The 19,830-nt window shown below is 41.8% G+C and overlaps 1 protein-coding gene across 1 annotated transcript; it reads right to left on the minus strand.

The window, feature by feature from the left end:
- Positions 1-278: 278 nt before the first annotated feature.
- Positions 279-8,727, minus strand: LOC148130543 (uncharacterized). The gene is given in 6 exon segments (XM_087967690.1): positions 279-290; positions 586-642; positions 1,371-1,440; positions 4,143-4,198; positions 7,799-7,914; positions 7,917-8,727. Coding segments are annotated over 6 exon segments (1,122 nt in total).
- Positions 8,728-19,830: the final 11,103 nt, after the last annotated feature.

Raw genomic sequence — 19,830 nt, forward strand, 5'->3', positions numbered from 1 at the left:
GCCTATTAAGTAAATTAAGGGATCAACAAGCAAAATAAAACAACAACAAATAGACTATATGGGTCATTCAATGAGTGATTTTCAGTGAAACAGATGTGACAATAAATATTAAGCTATCAATTGAAGTACTGTACTATTTGATAAAAAAAATATGGTTGGCATTTTAAATAATGATCATTTAATATCTTAATGTTAGATATTATATATCTCATAGTCCCTCTTTTCGATAAACCCAACTGAATATGTTATGTACTTATTAGCCATCTTTTGTGCTGACATCAGATGTACAGCTATGAGGAATACAGACAGTGAACTTATGGTATCAGAAAGCGATCAGTTGTGAACATAAGTCTATTCAATGTACAAAAAGGCATTAGAATATGCTCCCAAACTTGTTCATGCTCTTATTTTCTCAAAGGCATTCAATATGGATATGTACAGTATTATTGTCAATTTTGTGACAGCCCAATTCATATATAGTATGTATCTTGTATGCAATCTTGACTTCACATTTATTGATAATATGCAAGTCTTTTCCATAATTGTTACTTGTTTGTTAATTCTTTAGCAAACATCTGAGATTACCTGCAGGACAAATTCAATGTCCTCAAATTGACCAGAAATTTCTTGGTTATCCATACTCTGTTGGTATGGGAGTGATGTGCATGAGAACTGAAAAAGTTCATAAAATGATAGATTGAAAGAAAAAATTAGTCCATAGTAGAATAGAAACAAGCTATCAGATTATTAAATTTGTTCAGAACCTTGTCTATGTAAATGTTAAGACAATCATAAGAGATATAAAAACATAATTTTTACAATAGATATTTTGTATTTGCCACAAATCAAGTTAATCTCTTAGTTATCTGATCAGGTGATATTTGCCTCTCAAATTTTCCTCTGAATATCCATATCAAAGGATTTCTTTTCAATAGGTGGGGTGAAATGAGGTAGAGGGAAGAAATCAAACTGGCAATTATGAGCTGAGAAAAATGAAAAGGAATACTGCTGTTGCTGTTATTCTTTCTTAAGACAAGTTTCACTTTTTCTGTCTGCTTTCAGGTCTTGCTAAAACATTTAACATCCCTTTGTGTGTGCTGTAATTCACTCACCTTCTTTTGCATATAAATTACACAATATATTCTTTGACAGATCCGGCAATGACCTTAACAGGAATGTCATAGTGTCCTGAATATTGGCTCCAGGCAGATTTTTTGCAACACTTATTACCAAGGATGTATCTCACTATATTAATTAATGAACCTTAGAAATACCATCTCAGTGTCATCCTTATTGAGCTAATTATGTGCTCTTACTGTCAGACCCTGTTGTAATCATTGCTCCCTGGGTGGCTGAAAATAGCAACTTACCTCGCCAGGCATTAGACGATCAGTTATGCTAACCAACTCCTGGATGCTCATGTAAGATAAGAAACGATTACTATAAAAGTAAAAGAAAAATAATTAGAACTTCATTCACAAAGTTTTAATCCAATAAGATCTTTATTTTGTTTTCTCAATATATTAATGGAGGAAATTTTCTGATTTCCCTTTCTTTTGGAAGCAAGGGAGAGCCATATTATTCTATGGGTCTCCTTAAGTAGGGTATTGGAATTAAAAAAAATCTACCTACATAAAATAACAAGGCCACCTTGAATATTTATGCCATGCACAGAAATATTAGAAGAATATTAATTTATCCATACCAGTTCTGGGTAAATCTAATATTATTGAAATAAGTATAGTTTTAAACTTAAACACAAATCAGTTCAGGGTATCTTTGCCCCCTTTCTTAAACTGTCAGCTTTGGATTCTAGGAGCTGTCATATTCACACATTCAGAGACCAGAAAATTAGAAATGGATAATTCATTAGGTAGAGGATCAGAGTAGAATGGATCTATCTATTTCCTGCAAGCAGATTTTAGGAAAATCTCAGCATGAAGTAGTCATCAGTCATGTTACTGATTGTAATTCAAAATTCAATATATTTGTCTTTCAAAAATGCTATTCCTTTTGATTACTATTCTAAGTAAAGCAAACAAGCCAACTTGATGGCTGCTCTTACTAAGACTCTAACAGCTGGTCAGGTAATAAGTTTAATTATTTTACCCACCAGCATGAATTAATAGCTGAATGCATTTTATTATGTAGGGCAAACAGAACAGAGCCAGAGAATCTTAGATATTAGCCATATGTTACCTTTGCTTCCTGTTTAATTATTTCAAAATGAAAAGAAAGCATGCTGAAAATAGCATTATTTACATGGTATTGTAAATAAATTCCATTTCCCTGGTCACACATTCTAGGCTTGAGCATAGCTTGAATGTGAATAAACCTACTTATCTAAGCCAATAATACTTGATTGTGTCTTTAAATTGTTTGAAACATAACTGTTAAAGACATACACCCTATAATCATGGTCAGTAGCCTGTATTACAGACAAGAGGTCATTATGCCCCTGCAAAATGTCCATAGCACAAAAATATCTCTACTGTGTTAAAAGTCTCCAATGCATTTGCAGTCACCAATGCATTAAAGTGATTATTAAGTGTTTTCAGTGAATACTCTGTAGATTAATTGTATAATATAGTACACAGTCCTATTTCAAAATGTAATGCCACTGAAAGAACCATATGCTATATTTTTATTAACCATTTCTGCTCCTCCTATATATAGTGAGTGAATTTCAGCAACGTAGAAATTCACAAGTACACTTTCCTGTACCAGTATTTGCTCTAGATTTTTCAAAATCTACCCTTTAGTCATATATTAGAATAAGATCTATGATGTATCCAGGATGGGATTAGTGCAACCATCTTGGGTCTTCCAATTTCTCAGTGGTTTTCATTATCGTCAATCATGCTATTCTTCAGGACCATTTGCAGGGAATGGGGATGGGAATATTATTGTGCTTTTCTTCTTTTCTCTGAGTCAATTCTAGATGATTGAGAAAAAAGATTGAGATAAAAGATTGAGTACAGGCAGGCAGGAAGAAATTTCCTTTGGAAATCCCATTTGATTGAAGAATTTAGGTCTGATTTACTTATATATACATATATTTTCTCTGAAGGATGGACATTTTAGTTATCTTCAATGACCTTCCATTTCATATACATTTACAGTTGTTTTGTCCTTATTCAGTAACTATTGCAACATTTTAAAGAAATCTTTATGAAACTTCTTGTACATTTTCATGCAATGTTGTTAATATATGCAACCTGGATAGATATACACTTTGTATACTTAAAACGTAAAGAACTATGGCACAACCTTCTGAATTCTACTTTTCTTATTCATATATTTATTGGGGATAGATGTAGTAAATTCTTCACAAAAACTGAACCCGATTGAAATATTTAGATATGCACTCCCATAGTTTGTGTATCATAAAGAACATTATACTTATCCTGATATTATTAAGTTCACTATCACAAGAAATATTTGCAGAGAGCTATTGTCATGCAACTATGCATATGAAATAGTGCTGTATATATTTTTGCCCATCAAAAATATAACCTTTGTGTGCCCGTGTCTTTTCAAGTTACAGAAAATCACTCTAAAGAAATTATGTAATGCATGAATACATCTACAAAGATACATGTGGAGTTCAGTAATTAATACTAAACTGTGAAAAAGTTTTGTTACATTTGAATATAACTGAAGCAAAGCCAACAGAAAGTTCAAAACGTAGAAATGAAAGTTTTTAACTGTTCTCCCACATCAGCTCAAAAAGATGGAAGCAAATTCAGTGTTGCAAGAACTCCGATCTGCAATATAATGCCCCAGAGAATGTGCAATTTGTTTCATATTCTTGTCTTGAGAATGGAGAAAAGGTATGTTTCCATACTTATCTTCAACCTAGAGTGACCAAGGCTGCCTCAGATCAATCTTTGCCACCTCCACAGAAGGCCAGAGCTTTTATGCTTGCTGCCTATAATGAGATAGTCTTCATTTTCTTCCACCTTGGATCTGCAGCATTTTGTGCCTTCCAAGAGCTCCACTTCACTTAGTTGGAAGTTGTAAAGATGCTGTCCAGCTGAGAACACACACTGGGTAGTTTAATGAGGAGGGCACTCAGCAAGGGCACTTGGAAATCTCTGAAATGTTCCATAGTGTGACAATATTTTACTTCAGACAATCACTTTTTGAGTGCATAATGAACTTTATAGGCATTAGAATGCCAGTGTCCTATCACTTGCTAATGGAAAAGAAAAAGAAAAAGAAGTCTGATGTTTTAGATTTGCACTGCAAATGAGATTTGTCTTACAAAGAAATCTGTAGAGGAACAAGACTTTGAAGTCCATAAATTCCTCCCTCTGCATTTCCTTCCACTGGAGTACCACTCTTCTCTCTCTCTCACTCCCTCTCTCCCCCCACCCCTCTTATTTTTTACACTTCACATGAAAGAGGTTGTTGAAAGAAATCAGTACGTGTATGTTTAAATTCTCTTGAAAGGCTCTGTTCCTCTATTTATAATATTTAATTTTGTACCATGGAAATTTCTTAAACGTGACTTCATTCAACAGCAAATATACTATAGGTATCTGCATTGTTTGAAGGACAAACCTTTGATCAAAATCCTATCAAAGTAGATCAGTAAATCAAAGCAGGAACATGCCTTAAATCCATGAAATAAAATATGTAGTTTTAAAGCACCTTCAGTTTTGCAGATTCAATGGTGGTGGTGTTTGTATTGAGGGGAAGCTTTTTGGTTGTTGCATATAATAGACAGTGCTGCCATTTTACTTCCAGGCACAAACAACTAGTTGCTTGAAACACTGATGTTGAAGTCTTTCAATTAATAGATGTTTCAAATTTTTACCCATCAAAGCACATTGGGAATGGAGTAACTTTTCCTTGGCTTTATTTGCCTTTATATATTTTCAGTGGAGATCATTGTAGATTTTAGACAGAGCTGGCATAGTCATATCCATTCAGTATTAAGGATGCAGTTGTAGAGGTAGTTAACAGTATTCAGTATCTGAGGGTGTAGATAACTAACAATCCAATTCAGGTCTCTCCACACACCATCGTTAGTGAAGCTTGCAAACCAGCATCTGCATTTCCTGCATCGGATGAGGAGAACACATCTTTCTTCTTGGGTCCTGGCCACTTTTTACAGAGACACGATTGAGAGCATTTTAACAAACTGCATCACTGTTTGGTTTGGTGGCAGCAGGGCCTCAGATAGAAAACCCATTCAGAGAGTGGTAAGGACAGCCAAGAAGATTATAGGAAGCTCACTTCCTGTTATTCTGGATACTCCTTATAAGCACTATGTTCTTAAAGCTCAAAGCATTGTTAGAGACCCCACACACCCACTTTATGGTCTGTTTCTGTTGCTCCTATCTGGGAGGAGGTTTTTGAAGTATTTCTAGCAGGACTACCAGATTCTGCAACAGCTTTGTCCCTATACCATCCTATACTGGTAAACTTGCAAGATTTGTTTTTCTTGCCATGTACTTGTATACATCCGAACTAGACTGTGTTGTTTCTCTATGTCATATAATATATGTGGGTATATGCATAATTTTGTATTTATTAATTAATTTTGTCATGTTTATGTAGTGTGTATTGGAGATGGCGACTCTTTGAGAGCTGTACGCAATAAAATTTCATTTTAATGTATGCCGATAAGTGTACATTCAAAGTGACAGTAAAGTTATTCTAAGTCTTATTGTAAGTCTAAGTGTCTTGATCACAGTCCATTACAAGTATGAACTTTGACTTTCCTTATTCTATCATATTGTTACATTATAGTGCTTGTTCTACCAACAGAACTGGCAGTTGAACACAGCACTATAGGATCAGCTTGATCAAGGGTGTTGTAAGATGTTTATTTATTTTTATTTTATATTTATTTATTTATTTTGTCAAACAATTATTAGATAACAGGCATAAGTATAAACATGGTTATAAATACATGAAATGGATACGAATAAGAAAGAAAAAAAGAAACAATAGGACAGGGACGGTAGGCACATTGGTGCGCTTATGCACGCCCCCCAAAGACCTCTTAGGAAAGGGGAGAGGTCAATTGTAGACAGTCTAATGTTGAAGATTTTGGGGTTTGGGGAAGAAACCACAGAGTCAGATAGAGTATTCCAGATATTGACTACTCTGTTGCTGAAGTTGTATTTCCTGCAATCAAGTTTGGTGTGGTTTATCTTTAGTTTGTATCTATTTTGTGCTCTTGTATTGTTTTGGTTGAAGCTGAAGTATTCATTGACAGGTAGGACATTGCAATGTATGATTTTATATACCATGCTTAGATCAAATCAAAGACGGCATAGTTCTAGGTTGTCTAGGTCTAAAATTTCAAGTCTGGTGGCATAAGGTATTCTGCTATGAGTAGAGGAGTGGAGGATTCTTCTCTTAAAATATTTCTGGACTTTCTCAATTGTATTAATATCAGATATGTAATGTGGGTTCCAGACTGATGAGCTGTATTCAAGTATTGGTCTAGCAAATGTTTTGTATGCTCTAGTTAGTAGAGTGATATTACCAGAGAAAAAGCTACGCAGGATTAGGTTAACAACTCTTAATGCCTTTTGGGCTATGTAGTTACAGTGGGCTCTAGCACTTAGATCATTTGAGATGAGTACTCCAAGGTCCTTGACAAAGTTTTTGTCATCAACAAGGTCTTGACTATTCAGCTTGTATTTGATTTTTTTATTTTTTTTGCCAATATGTAAGATAGAGCATTTATTTGTTGAGATTTGAAGTTGCCATTTGTTTGACCATTCTGATACATAGTCAAGGTCTTTTTGAAGGGTAGCAGCATTGTCTGTGGTGTTGAATAGCTTTACATCATCAGCGAAATGAACACAGTTGCTCTTAATATAATCACAGAGGTCATTAATATAGAGTATGAAGAAAGTTGGTCCTAGAACACTGCCTTGGGGGACATCATTGTGGACAGGTACAGGATTTGATAGGATGCTCCCAATTTTGACCATTTGTTACTTGTTTGATAGGAATGCTTCTATCCAGTTATGCAGGTATCCAGAGATACCATAAGACCTTAGTTTTAGGAGTAGTTTGTCGTGTACCACTGAATCAAAGACTTTACAGAAGTCTATGTAAATTGCGTCAATTGCTTTGCCCTGATCAAGTTGTGTAGTCCATATGTTTTTACAGTGCAAGAGTTGCAGGTTCCAGGCGAGTTTCCTTCTGAAACCAAATTGTTTATTAGAGAGTAAGTTGTTTGTCTCTAAGTGGAGGATAATGGATTGGTTAATAATTGATTCTATGACTTTACAGGTGACGCAGCATAAAGAGATTGGTGTGTAAGTTTCAACTAGGCTGGGGTGTCCCTTTTTGAAGATGGCAATGACTGTGGCTAGTGACCATAGTTTTGGCAAGGAGCTGGTCCTGAACGATTTTTCAAAGATTATGCTTAGAGGTTTGGCTATGGCAGTGGATAGCTTTTTTAAGAAGTAGGCACATATTCTGTCTGGTCCAATAGATAAAGATGGTTTAGATTGTGTAGTGTTTTTTCAACATTGTCTTCTGTAAAATTGATATGTATTAGATCATTGTAGTTGTCTGTGGTTCAACTAGGAAATATTGGGCATGATCCATTGCTGTTTACAAATACTGAGCCAAAGAATGTGTTCGAGAGGTTGGCTTTAATGGTGTCATCATTGCAGTCTTAACCATTTGGTTCTTTTAGGGGTGGGATGGACCTTGAGTCTTTTAGTTTGTTGTTTACAAAATTGTAGAAAGCATGGGTGGAATTGGTGCATAGAAGGTTTTCCTCTTGTTTAATGTGATAATTGGTGCATTCAGTCTTTACCTGGTGGCATAAATATTTGTATCGGCTTTTGAAGTTGGAAATGTGACCAGATTTGTTTTTCCGCCAAAGGGATTTCTTTTTGGATTGGAGCTTCCTTATTGTTATGGGTAATTTGTTTTTCTGGTTTTGGGAGTTGTTATTGGTACATATAGTTTGATGACTCTTTTGACTTCAAGTAAAAATATGTTGTAATGGTCTTCAACAGTATTGCACCCAGCGAATAGAATTTGCCAGTCAAGAGATGAGAAATCATTGTCTATAAGATCATAGTTGCCTTTTTTGAAGTTATAATTGAGGATCCTGTCGTTATGGTGATTTTTGTGAGGAGATACATTGAGACAAAAGTCAATCATGCTGTGGAAAAGGGATATTAATTTTATTCCATAAATTGAATTCAAACTGTTGCAGAAGATGAGATTGAGGCAGTTGTTAAGTCTAGTATTGTTGATTACTAGTTGTTCCAGTCCTAGTGTGGTAATGCCAGTGTACAGGGTTGTATGAATGGGTTCAAATGTACATTTATTTAGTGTCCAATTTATAAGAGGTAAGTTGAGGTCACCAAGAAAAATGAGAGGGTGTGGGCAGGAGGCAGCCCATGTCAGTAGTGAAGTTAGCTTGTTTGCATGAATTATATCATTGTCAGGGGCACGATAGCAAAGTAAGAAGCGGATTGAGATGTTTAAGGACAGTTCACAGATGATGATCTCGGGAAGAGCAAGCTCTTGTATAATTTGGATCTTTTTTAGATTTAGAGACTTTTTATAAAATATAGCAACTCCACCACCACTACGGTTTTCACGATCTGACCAAAAAATTTGATATTCTCTTGTAGTGGTAATGGAGTCTGGGAAAGATGCATTTAACCATGTCTCACAGACAAATATAATGTTAAATGTGGCTGAGCTTAGAAGGATGAGGAAATCATGCATTTTATTTGCGAGGCTTCTTGCAGTAAGTAGTTTGCATTTAAGATATGAAGTAGTAAGTCTGGAGGAAGTAAGGGGCGTGCATCTCTAATGCTGGACGTTTGGGTGACAGATATTGTGACGTGGGTTGAGGCTCTTGCTTTGGATACAGTCAGCATGGTAATCAATGTATTTATTTGTATTACCTAATTCATGCAATCCTTTGAGGTCAGAATGTAGCTCCTGAGATCGTACATGTTGCTGTAAGGTTAGATCAGGGCGAGAATGAAGGTTCTTATGGTTGTTGTTGTTCTTTGCAAGTGAATTTATTGAGAAAATGAATTTGTGTTTGCTTGTTTCATTTTTGCAAACAACCCTGCAGAGGTGTGGGATCATCAAGCCATCTTTGTTTTTAAGCTCAGAACCAACACAGGAAATATCAAATATTTCTTCAGAGGAGATGGTTGATGCTTGATTTTCTCTGATGATGTTTTGAACATCATTGTCATTGACCTCTATGGCATTTGGTCACTTCCGTTCACGCTCAACAGCTTCTTTGATGAGGATGGTGATATCAATATTTGTAGGATTTGTTGTTTTTTGTGGATTGGGTTTTGGTTGCGGTTGTTAAGTAGAGATATAGTCTGTAGATGTTTGATGTTCGTTTTTTAGTGCTGTCTGTTTTTTTCAAGGTTTGCCAATCTAGTTTGTATAGTGTCCAGGGATGCTACAATGGTGTCAAGGGATGTTATATGTGTTTCAATGGTATCGACTCTTTCAAACAGGGTAATGTATTTTTCTAGTTTGGGTCTGCATGGCAGACAGAAATATGGAAAAGCATTGGCAGATATTTTTAGGAATAGAGCATTTGCTTGGGCAATCCTAAGCAATTATGGTGAGCGTAGTTGTTACAAAGAGAATATTTGATGTAATCTTCATTCTCCTTTAAAGATTCTTTACAAATAAGGCAAGAGCAAGAGTCTTGTGGTTCTTTAGTAGGGGCTTCTTTCTTTTTAGGTTGAGATGTGACATTGGATTGTTTTCCTGGCATGGTGGGTTTCTTGAGATGGTTTGTTGATTAGGTTGTTCAATCAAACAAGGTATTGTGATAATCAATCAAGTAATATCATGCCAAACAGTCTATTATACTAATCACACTAGTCAATTAATTTAACTAATCAATAATCACCCTAATAATTAATTTAATCAATAAACACACTAGTCAATTAATTGTCCTAATCATTAATTTGCACTAAACATACTAATCATACTAATATTCAAAATAGTTAACCAAATTAATCAATAACCACTAGTCTATGATAATCTATAATAATATATTACTCACTAATGATAAATAATTGTAAACATGAATTAATCATTTAGTAGGATCAGTTAATCAATTAAACAGAGTTATATTGGGAAAAATTAGGGCAGGAAGGGAATAATGGGAGGAAGAGGAGAAGATTTAGTTTGGAAGGTCCTGGGGGGTATAGGAAAAGGGCATACATTAGGTTGGAAGTATAGATGAAAGTCTTTTGGCAGAAGGTTACTCTTTACTTGTTTCTTCAGATCTTCAGTTAGTGATTTTGGGGAACCAGATCTGTCTTCACAAGGATCTTCTTGTCTTTGGACATATATTAGGCTGAAGGTAACTATGAAAGTCTTTTGGCAGAAGGTTAATCACTCGTTACTTCAGATCATCAGCTAGCGATCTTAGGGATTAGATCTGTCTTCTCATGGATCCCCTTGTCTTTGGTCAGCGATCTTAGAAATTAGGCTACTGCATGAATTAGCAGGGCTGCGCTCTGAGATCAGGACCTCCGATGTGGGATTTGACGATCACAGATGATCGATGATGTAAGCGGCGTTTGGGCAGCAGTTTTACTCCGGGATCAGGCTCTCAGCATGACTGGGAAGGTTCAAGATTCTAGTCCACCTTGAGCCACAGCAAGTCTTGGGATGACTTTTTGCTAACCAAAGCTATCCACATAATTGTTGATGTAGGGATAGGGTAAAAAGATAACATTTTGTAAGTTACCTTAAAATTCTGGAGAATAGGTAGAATATAAATATAATCAATTTAATCAGTAAATAATACAGCTGTGGACATCTTTATTTTCAAATCCTAAAGAATAGAGACATATTTAAATACTCCAAATCAATGAATGGATGCCAAAGCAATGCTGACGGGGCTGGGCCAAACATTTACTAATTTAATAGTTGGTAATGACAGTTATGAACACCACTTTCTTTGTGACATTCTCTTTCACTGTAGTTTGCCTGCCAATGGGGCCTAATATCAGGTTTCCAAGTGATGAAATCCATTTAAAAAGAAAAGAACAAAGTCTATCTTCCAATTTATTTTATTTAGGAAATCATCAAATTGACAAAGTCTGTGGTAATTCTGCATCTGACACAACCTGGAATTACCCCACAATACTAGAAGTTAGAAACAACCCCCAAATGTCACATTCTTCAATAAAAGTAATTCAATGTTGCTTGATGTCATAAATCTCCACCTCAAGGGGCCTAAGCACGGACAACTCATTCTCCTCGAGCCGCTCGGAGCATCCAGACTGTGGGATGTGCTTCTGAGTCCTTCTTTCAGGCTGAGCTTTAGACAGGAAACGCTCCGCCCCTCCCACGTGGCATCGCGCAGCTGCCCCCAGTCTTTTGCTCAGCCTCAAGAATCAGGCTGCGTTTCAAAGAGCTCCTTGGCTGTTTCATTGAATCCTCCGTCCTAATAAGGTTTGCTTCCTTCCTCCTCCTGCGCAAAGGGTCAGGACTCAAGGGAAATTTTTTCCCTGTCCTCAGGGCGGTTGCGGGCCGCAGCGCCTTCAGCGCGACGCCCCCACCCTTATCAGATCGCGCCGCTGCCTGCGCGTTGCCTGTGGCACGCGCTCCTCCGCTGGATTCCCCCCACCCTAAACGCCAACCGGGAGGGCTATCGCCCTAGGGCTTTAGGAGCGCCGAGCTGACCGCCAAGCCTTCCTTTTCTTTCTGTCCCGAAGGCGCCCAGGCAGTTCAGCTCGCGGACGCCATTTTGGCTCCACCTCGTGGCCGGGCGCTGAAAGTTTCTTTTTATTTAATATTCAGCTGCGGTGAATTAAATCTCCAGGCCTAGGGTTAAAGCCTAGCTGCCCATCGAACTGCCTGGCTAGTCTTGGTTAGTGCTTGTTGGCCTCCCGCAGCCCTTTTCGGGCGAAGTTGCAGCCTCCCCTCCGGTTTTTTCTTCTGTTGTCTGGAGGCTGGCTGCCAGAGGCCTCCTATTCAACTCTAGGCCTCAGGCGTTATTCGACTGATTCGGCACTGAGAGATATACATCCAAGGAAATAACTATAATAGAATTTATATTTGATCCAAATACAAAAGGAATAATAACAAAAAGAAATAATTTTTTTGGTACAGCAATTTTTCTCTTAAGATATTGGATATATCGGAGTACCTGTATATTCAGCTGATATAAAGAATATAAAAAGCACTACAGAAAGGAACAAAACAGGATTACATAGCTAAATATATATATATATATTTCTGTTATCTCTGTACAAGTAAAATTCCAAAAGGGAGCGGGCCAGCCTCATCCTCACCCGGCCTTATCCAGGCCTGATCTGGGCGAGCCAACCGCCCTTATTAATCTCTATTGTTCAATATGGCAGACGACAATTCCTCTAAACGTCCTTCATTGAAGGCCAAGGCAAAGTCCCACTATTTGCGCAAGCAGGACAAGGAACCTAAGGGCTCTAGAAAGGACAAGGAACCTTCCAAGGTTTCTCAACGTGACGCCTTAAGGCGCCACAAGGCGTTAGAAAAAGAGTTCGACAGGCGTTCAAGGAGTCCCGCTCTGAACCGTCTCTACCTCCTCCTCCACCCCCTACCTCTATTCAACCTCTCCGCCCAGGCCTTTCTTCCCTACCTAGGCGCAGTTCGCCCAGGGTCTCCCGACCCCGGTCCTACGATGAGTCTGACACCCGAAGCCACTTTTACACCCACGGCTGCTGGTCTGCGCCAGGACGAACCTTCTACATCTGAGGTGCCACCTCACATCAGGGCTTGGATGGAATCAGCCATCCGCCAGAGTGTTATAGAGGAACTACAGCACATGTCCAGATCAGGCTTCTCTCCTCGAGTCTCCGAGCACCCACTCCTTGTCTATCATATCCCTTCCACAACCGGTCCCCCGGTTGCTCAGGTACTCTCTCAGAGGGACAGCCCTCCTCCGGTTGGGGCCCAGGTTGAGGAGGAAGGGGACTTTAGGGATTTCGAGGAGGAGGATTCCCAGATGGGATCCTCCCGCTACAGTGAACCTCCATTAGAGACTGACATCATGGAGGGGGAGATGTCCGAGGACGAGGGCACTTCGACTGACCAACCCTCCTTTGGGGGCTCTTCAAACCACACATGTTCAAGTCCCTCCTTCTTAAGGCCAAGAATGTCTCGGCCTTCTTTCCCAGGCCCCTGCTGACCTCCCCCCATCCCAGAGGGCCCAGAAGATTCCATTTTCACCCAACCAGTGGTTGAAGCTGAGGTCATCCCTTCCCCCCATATTCGTAGATCTGGTAGCGAAGCAACTATCCTCCACAGGGACCCCTCCCACACCCTCTAGCCAAGACAAGAGGTTCTTTAATCTCGATTCGGCACTGTCCAGCCTCCTGAACATTCCAGAGGTCGATGACCCTATTGTGGGTCTAGCTTCCTCCTCTACACCTAGTGAGGCCCTAGAGGCCTTGAAACCTGAGGATAAGCGGGTGGAGCTGGCCCTGCGCAGGGCCCACCTATCCGACGCCTGGGCCATTAAGTCAGCTACCGCCGCTTCTTTTTCACTAGGTCCTCTATCCGCTGGCTACGCCAGCTCAGGGAACACGTCCCTGCTTCCAACCTGAGGGCGCACCAGGACATTGCGGGCTTAGTGGCTGCAGCCGAGTTCTCGGCTGACGCCACTTACCAGTCGGTGAAATTCTCTTCCAGGGCCATCACGTCCCACGCCACGGCTCGTCGCCTGCTATGGCTCAAACACTGGCAGGCGGACGTAAAGAATAAGGTCAAGCTGGCCACTGCCCCTATTACAGGAGACAAACTGTTTGGCCCGCCCTCGAACCCCTGCTGGTCGAGGGTCGCAGCAAGAGGAAGTACTTGCCTTCCCTTCTTCGAAGATCGGAGACCAGGGCTCTCAGCCCTTTCGGAGGAGCTTTCCGCCTTTTCTACCAACCCCTTCCCGCCCAGATTCCCCGACCCCTTCCTTCCGATCCCAGGATCGCACGGACTCAGGCGACAGGACCAGGCGAGGGGTGGTTATAAGAGACCCTTTCGGGTCGGGAGGAAGGCCCTACCGCAGAAGGTAGAGCCTCCTTCTCCCTCCCCAGCCTCAGCCACTTCGCCACCCAATGGGACAAATCCACTTCCGATGCATGGGTTAGAGACACAATAAGGTTTGGTCTCGCCCTCGAGTTCAAATCCACTCCCCTGATCGCTTCTTCCCATCCCCTCCTCAGGGGATCCCACCAAACGTGCATTAATGGATGCAGCCATCCATCACCTGCTTGATATTCAGGCCATTCAACCTGTCCCTCCGGCTCAGAGAGGAAAGGGATTTTACTCCCATCTCTTTGTCGTGCCCAAACATTCTGGGGGCTGGAGAGCCATCCTAGACCTGAAACGGCTCAACCGTCACCTTATCCAGCGCAAATTCAAAATGCACACCTTGCAATCCATTCTCCTAGGCACCAGGCGGGAGACTGGCTGTCCTCCATAGATCTCTCTGAGGCATACCTTCATATTCCTATCAGGCCCTCTCATCACAAATTCCTTAGGTTCTGTTATAATGGCCTTCACTATCAATACGTGGCCCTACCTTTGGCTGGCTCTCGCCCCCAGGACCTTCACCAAGGTCCTGGCGGCCCTGGCGGCCCACCTCAGGAGCATTCCCGTCCGCCTCCACTGCTACTTGGACGATATCCTTATCCTGTCCCCGTCCAAGTCCCAGGCAGTCAGGGATACCAGGGTCACCCTTCCGCCCTACGGGCACACGGGTTTCTAGTCAATTGGCAAAAGAGCCAACTTACCCCTTCCACCCGAATCAACCACCTGGGTGCCATAATTGATTCGGTCTCAGAGAGAGTTTTTCTCTCCCCAGAGAGGTTTCTTAGCATTCAAACCCTGGTCAAACAAATTAGACGTTCTAGGAGGGTGGCCTTGCTTGACCTCTCTAGATTGTTGGGAAAAATGGTGTCATGCATCTCTATTATTCCCTGGGCCCGCTTACACAGCAGGCCCCTCCAGTGGTTCCTGCTCCCGCTCCAAAGATCCGGAAGAAGCAACTCGAAGATCAGAGTCAAGGTCCCTCCAAAGGTCCTCACGCTCTTCTCTGGTGGACCAATCCCGCCATCAACAGAGGCCACCTCTTTGCGGAGCCTCAAAGACTCACCGTCACTACCGACGCAAGTCTATCCGGTTGGGGCGCCATCTCAACTCACTCGGCGCAAGGCAAATGGTCGCCGACCGAACAAAGATGCAGCATCAACTGGCTAGAGCTCCATGCCGTCCATCTGGCTCTGCGCTGCTTCCCCAGATCCGCAGTCGCCATGTTCTCGCTCACAGACAACGTCACGGCCAAGGCCCATATCAACAGGCAAGGGGGCACCCAGTCAATTCAACTGATGAGGGAAGCCGAGCGCCTTTGCCGCTGGGCAGAGGCCAACCTCCTATCACTAAAAGCCGAACACATCTCCGGGATAGACAATACCCAGGCGGACTGGCTGAGCAGGGCCACGGTGGACCAAGCATCCATCCCTGTTCGAGGAAGCGTCCAGGATATTCGGCCTTCCAGTGGTGGATCTGTTCGCTTCCCCATCCAACACACAACTTCCACGGTTTTTCTCCCGGTATCCGTCTCCCACGGGCGGAGAACCACAATGCTCTGCGCTGCCCATGGCCCCCAGGGCTCCTATATGCCTTCCCTCCGCTCCCGCTAGTGCCCAGAGTCATTCAGAAACTCATTCAGGAGAGGGCAGACCTTCTCCTGGTGGCTCCCTATTGGCCCAGGCGACCGTGGTTTGCGGACCTCCGCAACCTATCGGTAGCGCCCCATGGCGGATCCCCCGGACAGGGTCTCCCTCTCAGGGGCCCCTTCTACATCCGGAGCCTCAATGGCTACAGTTAGCCGTCTGGAAGTTGAGCGGATCCGTCTGACTAGCGAGAACCTATCAAGCCATGTCATCGACACTATTTTGCCGCCAGGCGACCCTCCACTACACGAATTTATGATGCCACTTGGAAGGGGTTCTGCAAGTGGTGTAGTGGGTCCCAGGTTGACCTCTCTCCCTCCGTGGCTCAGATTCTGGAATTTCTTCAGGAAGGCCTTCGCAAGGGCTTGCACCTAACACCCTGAGACGACAAGTCTCTGCCCTCTCAACAGTGGTCTCCTGTGATAACTACGGCTCCTTTCCCATCACCCCGGGTTAGATCCTTCCTTAGGGTGCCACCAACCTGTGCCCTCCCACTGTTCACAGGTTTCCACATGGGACCTCAACAAGGTCCTAGTTTCTCTTACACATTCTCCGTTTGAGCCTTTGAGGGAGTCATCTCTTCAGTTCCTCACCTTTAAGGTAGTTTTTCTAGTAGCCATCACTTCTGCTCGTCGAGTGTCGGAATTAGCAGCTCTGTCAGTCAGGAGCGATCTATGTGTGTTCCATGCAGACCGGGTCGCCCTGCGGCCTGACCCCACTTTCCTACCCAAAGTTAACTCGCCCTTCCATAGATCTCAGGAACTGGTTCTACCAAATTTTTGCCCTAGACCCTCCGGGAACAGGGAGGTTCTTTGGCACACCCTAGATGTTAGACGGGCCTTGCGTATATATATTAAGCGCACTCAGTCCTTACGAAGGTCGGAATCTCTTTTCCTGTCCTTTCAACCCAAGACACTAGGGCTCAAGGTTTCTCCTTCCACTATCAGCCGCTGGATCAGGGCGACCATCGCCAGGTGTTACCTTTCCCATTCTCTGCCGGCACCCGGTGGAATAACTGCCCATTCCACCAGGAGTGCAGCCACTTCGGCAGCCTGGGCCACACAAGCCCCATTGCTGACATTTGTAGGGCAGCCACCTGGGCCTCTCCGTCCCCGTTTATCAGGCATTACAAGATCGATACGTATGCCTCAGCTGAGGCCTCCTTTGGCCGGCGGGTCTTACAGAGGGTTGTCAATGATCCGGAGGGGCCTTCGGGCCAGACGGAGTCCCACCCATAGGACAGCCAAGCTTTGGTATGTCCCACAGTCTGGATGCTCCGAGCGGCTCGAGGGAGAATGGGGCGTTGGTCCTTACCTGATACGCCCTTCTAGGCGAGCCGCGAGGAGCATCCAGCCCCACCCTAGCATCTCCGTCTGGTGGGGACTCCTGTTTTCAGCCAAGGAGCCAATAGTTGATTAGATAGGATTAATAACTTCTCTTCTCGTTATCGCAAAAACTGGGGAGACGCTGCGCGATGCCACGTGGGAGGGCGGAGCGTTTCCTCGCCCAAAGCTCAGCCTGAAAGAAGAGGACTCAGAAGCACATCCCACAGTCTGGATGCTCCTCGCGGCTCGCCTAGAAGGGGCGATCAGGTAAGGACCAACGCCCCATTTTCTCAAGGGAAGAAAGATCACAACTCTCTTCATCTCCACTCCTCCCCCCTTAGGAATGTGGCAAGCCCAAAACCCTTCCCCCATGACTGCCACAGAGAAAATAAGAAAAAGAATATATACGAAGCCTAACTAAAATGACTACACATAAATTAGTTTGGGGTTTGATAGACTGCCCTCTCTCATTTGAAAAGAAACCCCTGCAACGGCATAAAATACACAAAGATTGAAATTAGGTTAAACACAATCATATAAAGAGCATTTTAACTTCCTCTGCCACCCACAGAATTCGGTTTAGGCTTGTGTGGATTTTCCTTGAATTTCCCCACCAATCCATCAGCATTTACTTTCCACCTATTTACCCAAGTCACTTGTGAAATTGGATAGCCTTTCCAATAAATTAAATATTGTAACTTCCCCCTGAAAATCCTAGAACCCAAAATTTCTTAACCTGATAATGTTCATGCCTTGTGATGAACAAAGGCTGTGGAGCTACACGATCTGCTGGCCTCAATGAAGAATCAACAAATGGCTTTAATAAACTACTATGAAACACTGGATGTACCTTCCCCAATACCTAGGGAGATTAAGTTTAACAGTTACTAGGTTTATTACTTTAATTATCTGAAAAGGCCCTATAAATTTTGAACTTAATTTCCTAGAAAGTAAGTGTAACTTCAAATATTTAGTTGACAAATAAACTTCATCCCCCACTTTAAATTGTGGCTGCTGGGAACAATGTTTGTCAGATTGTATCTTTTGGATTTGTGCTACCTTATTCAAAGCCTTTTTTGTGTTTTCCCAAGACTCCTTAATTGCATCCATCCACTCAGTTACTGACATGGGGGGGGGGGGGTCCCTCAGCAATTCAGGCATGGGAACAAACTCCATCACAGTATTAATTTGGAAAGGTGTTAACCCAGTACTGTTATGTACAGCATTATTATAAGCAACCTCTACAAATGGCAGTAAATCAGCCCAGTTGGTTTGTTGATAATTTACATAACATCTTAAAATATTGTCCAATAATTTGGTTAGTTTTCTTACACAATCCATTAGTTTGTGCATGAAATCCTGAGCTTAGACCTTGAGAGGATCCAATTGCTTTTATAAATTCCCTCCAAAATTTTGCAGTAAACCGAAACCCTCTATCGGAAATGATTCTGCAAGGTACTCCATACAATATATATATATTTTATATATTATATAAAATTACACACACACACACACACACACACACACACACACACACACACACACACATATATATAATTCACATTTTGGATAATTTTCTGGCTGATGGTAGTCTTGGGCATGCAACAAAATGAGCTAGTTTGGAAAATAAATCCACTACAGTCCAAATTACTGTGTGCCCCCCACTCTCAGGTAAATCTACTATAAAATCCATCCCTATCTCCTCCCAGGGCCAGATTGGCTCTGCTGCAGACTGTAATAATCCTGGAAGTTTTCCTGGTCTGGTTTTCCTTATGGCACAAGTGGCACAACTCTTTACATTATCCTCAATGTCTTTCTTCATTTTTGGCCACCAAAATTGGCATCTGATGATGTGTAGGGTTTTTAAATATCCAAAATGTCCTGTTTGTTTTGAGTCATGACTTTTTTGAAGTGCATGAAGATGTAAAGTTTTAGGGACATATAGTTTAGAACCCTTCCATGCTACATCCTCCCGCTTTGTTAATCAATCCTTATTTTCTTGATACCAAGTATCTGTTGTTAATTCATTTTGCAATTTCCTGGTCATTTCTCCTTGATTTGTCCTTGATTTTTTGGAGTTGGGCTTGTGCCCGTGTGATTACTTGAACTGTCTCTTGAGAAGATGGTGGAATTATTGGTTGAAATACTTCTTCTCGCTTACAGTCAAATTGGGGCTTCCTTGACAGTACGTCTGCTAGTAAATTCCCCTCAGGAGGTACTTCAATTGGAAATTGAACCTTTTGAAGTATTGAACCCATTTAACTTGTTTAGGAGAGAGTTGCCTGGGTGTTTTTAGAGTTTCTAAGTTTTTATGGTCTGTCCACACTTCGAAAGGAATGTTACTACCCTCTAAAAATTGTCTCCAAGTTTGTAAAGCCCAAGGAACTGCATAAGCTTCTTTTTCCCATACAGCCCACCTTCTTTCAGTGTTTGTGAGTTTTTTGGATGCATATGAGCAGGGTTGCAGATCTCCATTATCATTTTTCTGGAGTAGAATAGCTGCCACTGCTACGTCGCTAGCGTTGACTTGCACTATAAAAGGCAATGCTGGGGCAGGGTGTTTTAGAATGGGTTCCTGTGTGAAATGCCTTTTTAACAATTCAAAAGCTTTTTGGCATTCTAGAGTCCATTTAAGGAGTTGTCCAGATTTTGCCTTGGCCACACACCCCCTTAGGAATGTGACAAGCCTGAAACCCTTCCCCCATGACTGAGAAAGAGAAAGTAAGAAAAAGAATATATACTAAACCTAACTAAAATGGCTACACATATGTCAATTTTGGGCTTGACACCTTATATTT

This window comes from Notechis scutatus, chromosome 5, assembly GCF_049901735.1.
Source record: "Notechis scutatus isolate UNSWTSFEM ecotype Mainland chromosome 5, rNotScu1.2, whole genome shotgun sequence".
In the NCBI taxonomy this organism is placed as follows: Eukaryota; Metazoa; Chordata; class Lepidosauria; order Squamata; family Elapidae; genus Notechis; species Notechis scutatus.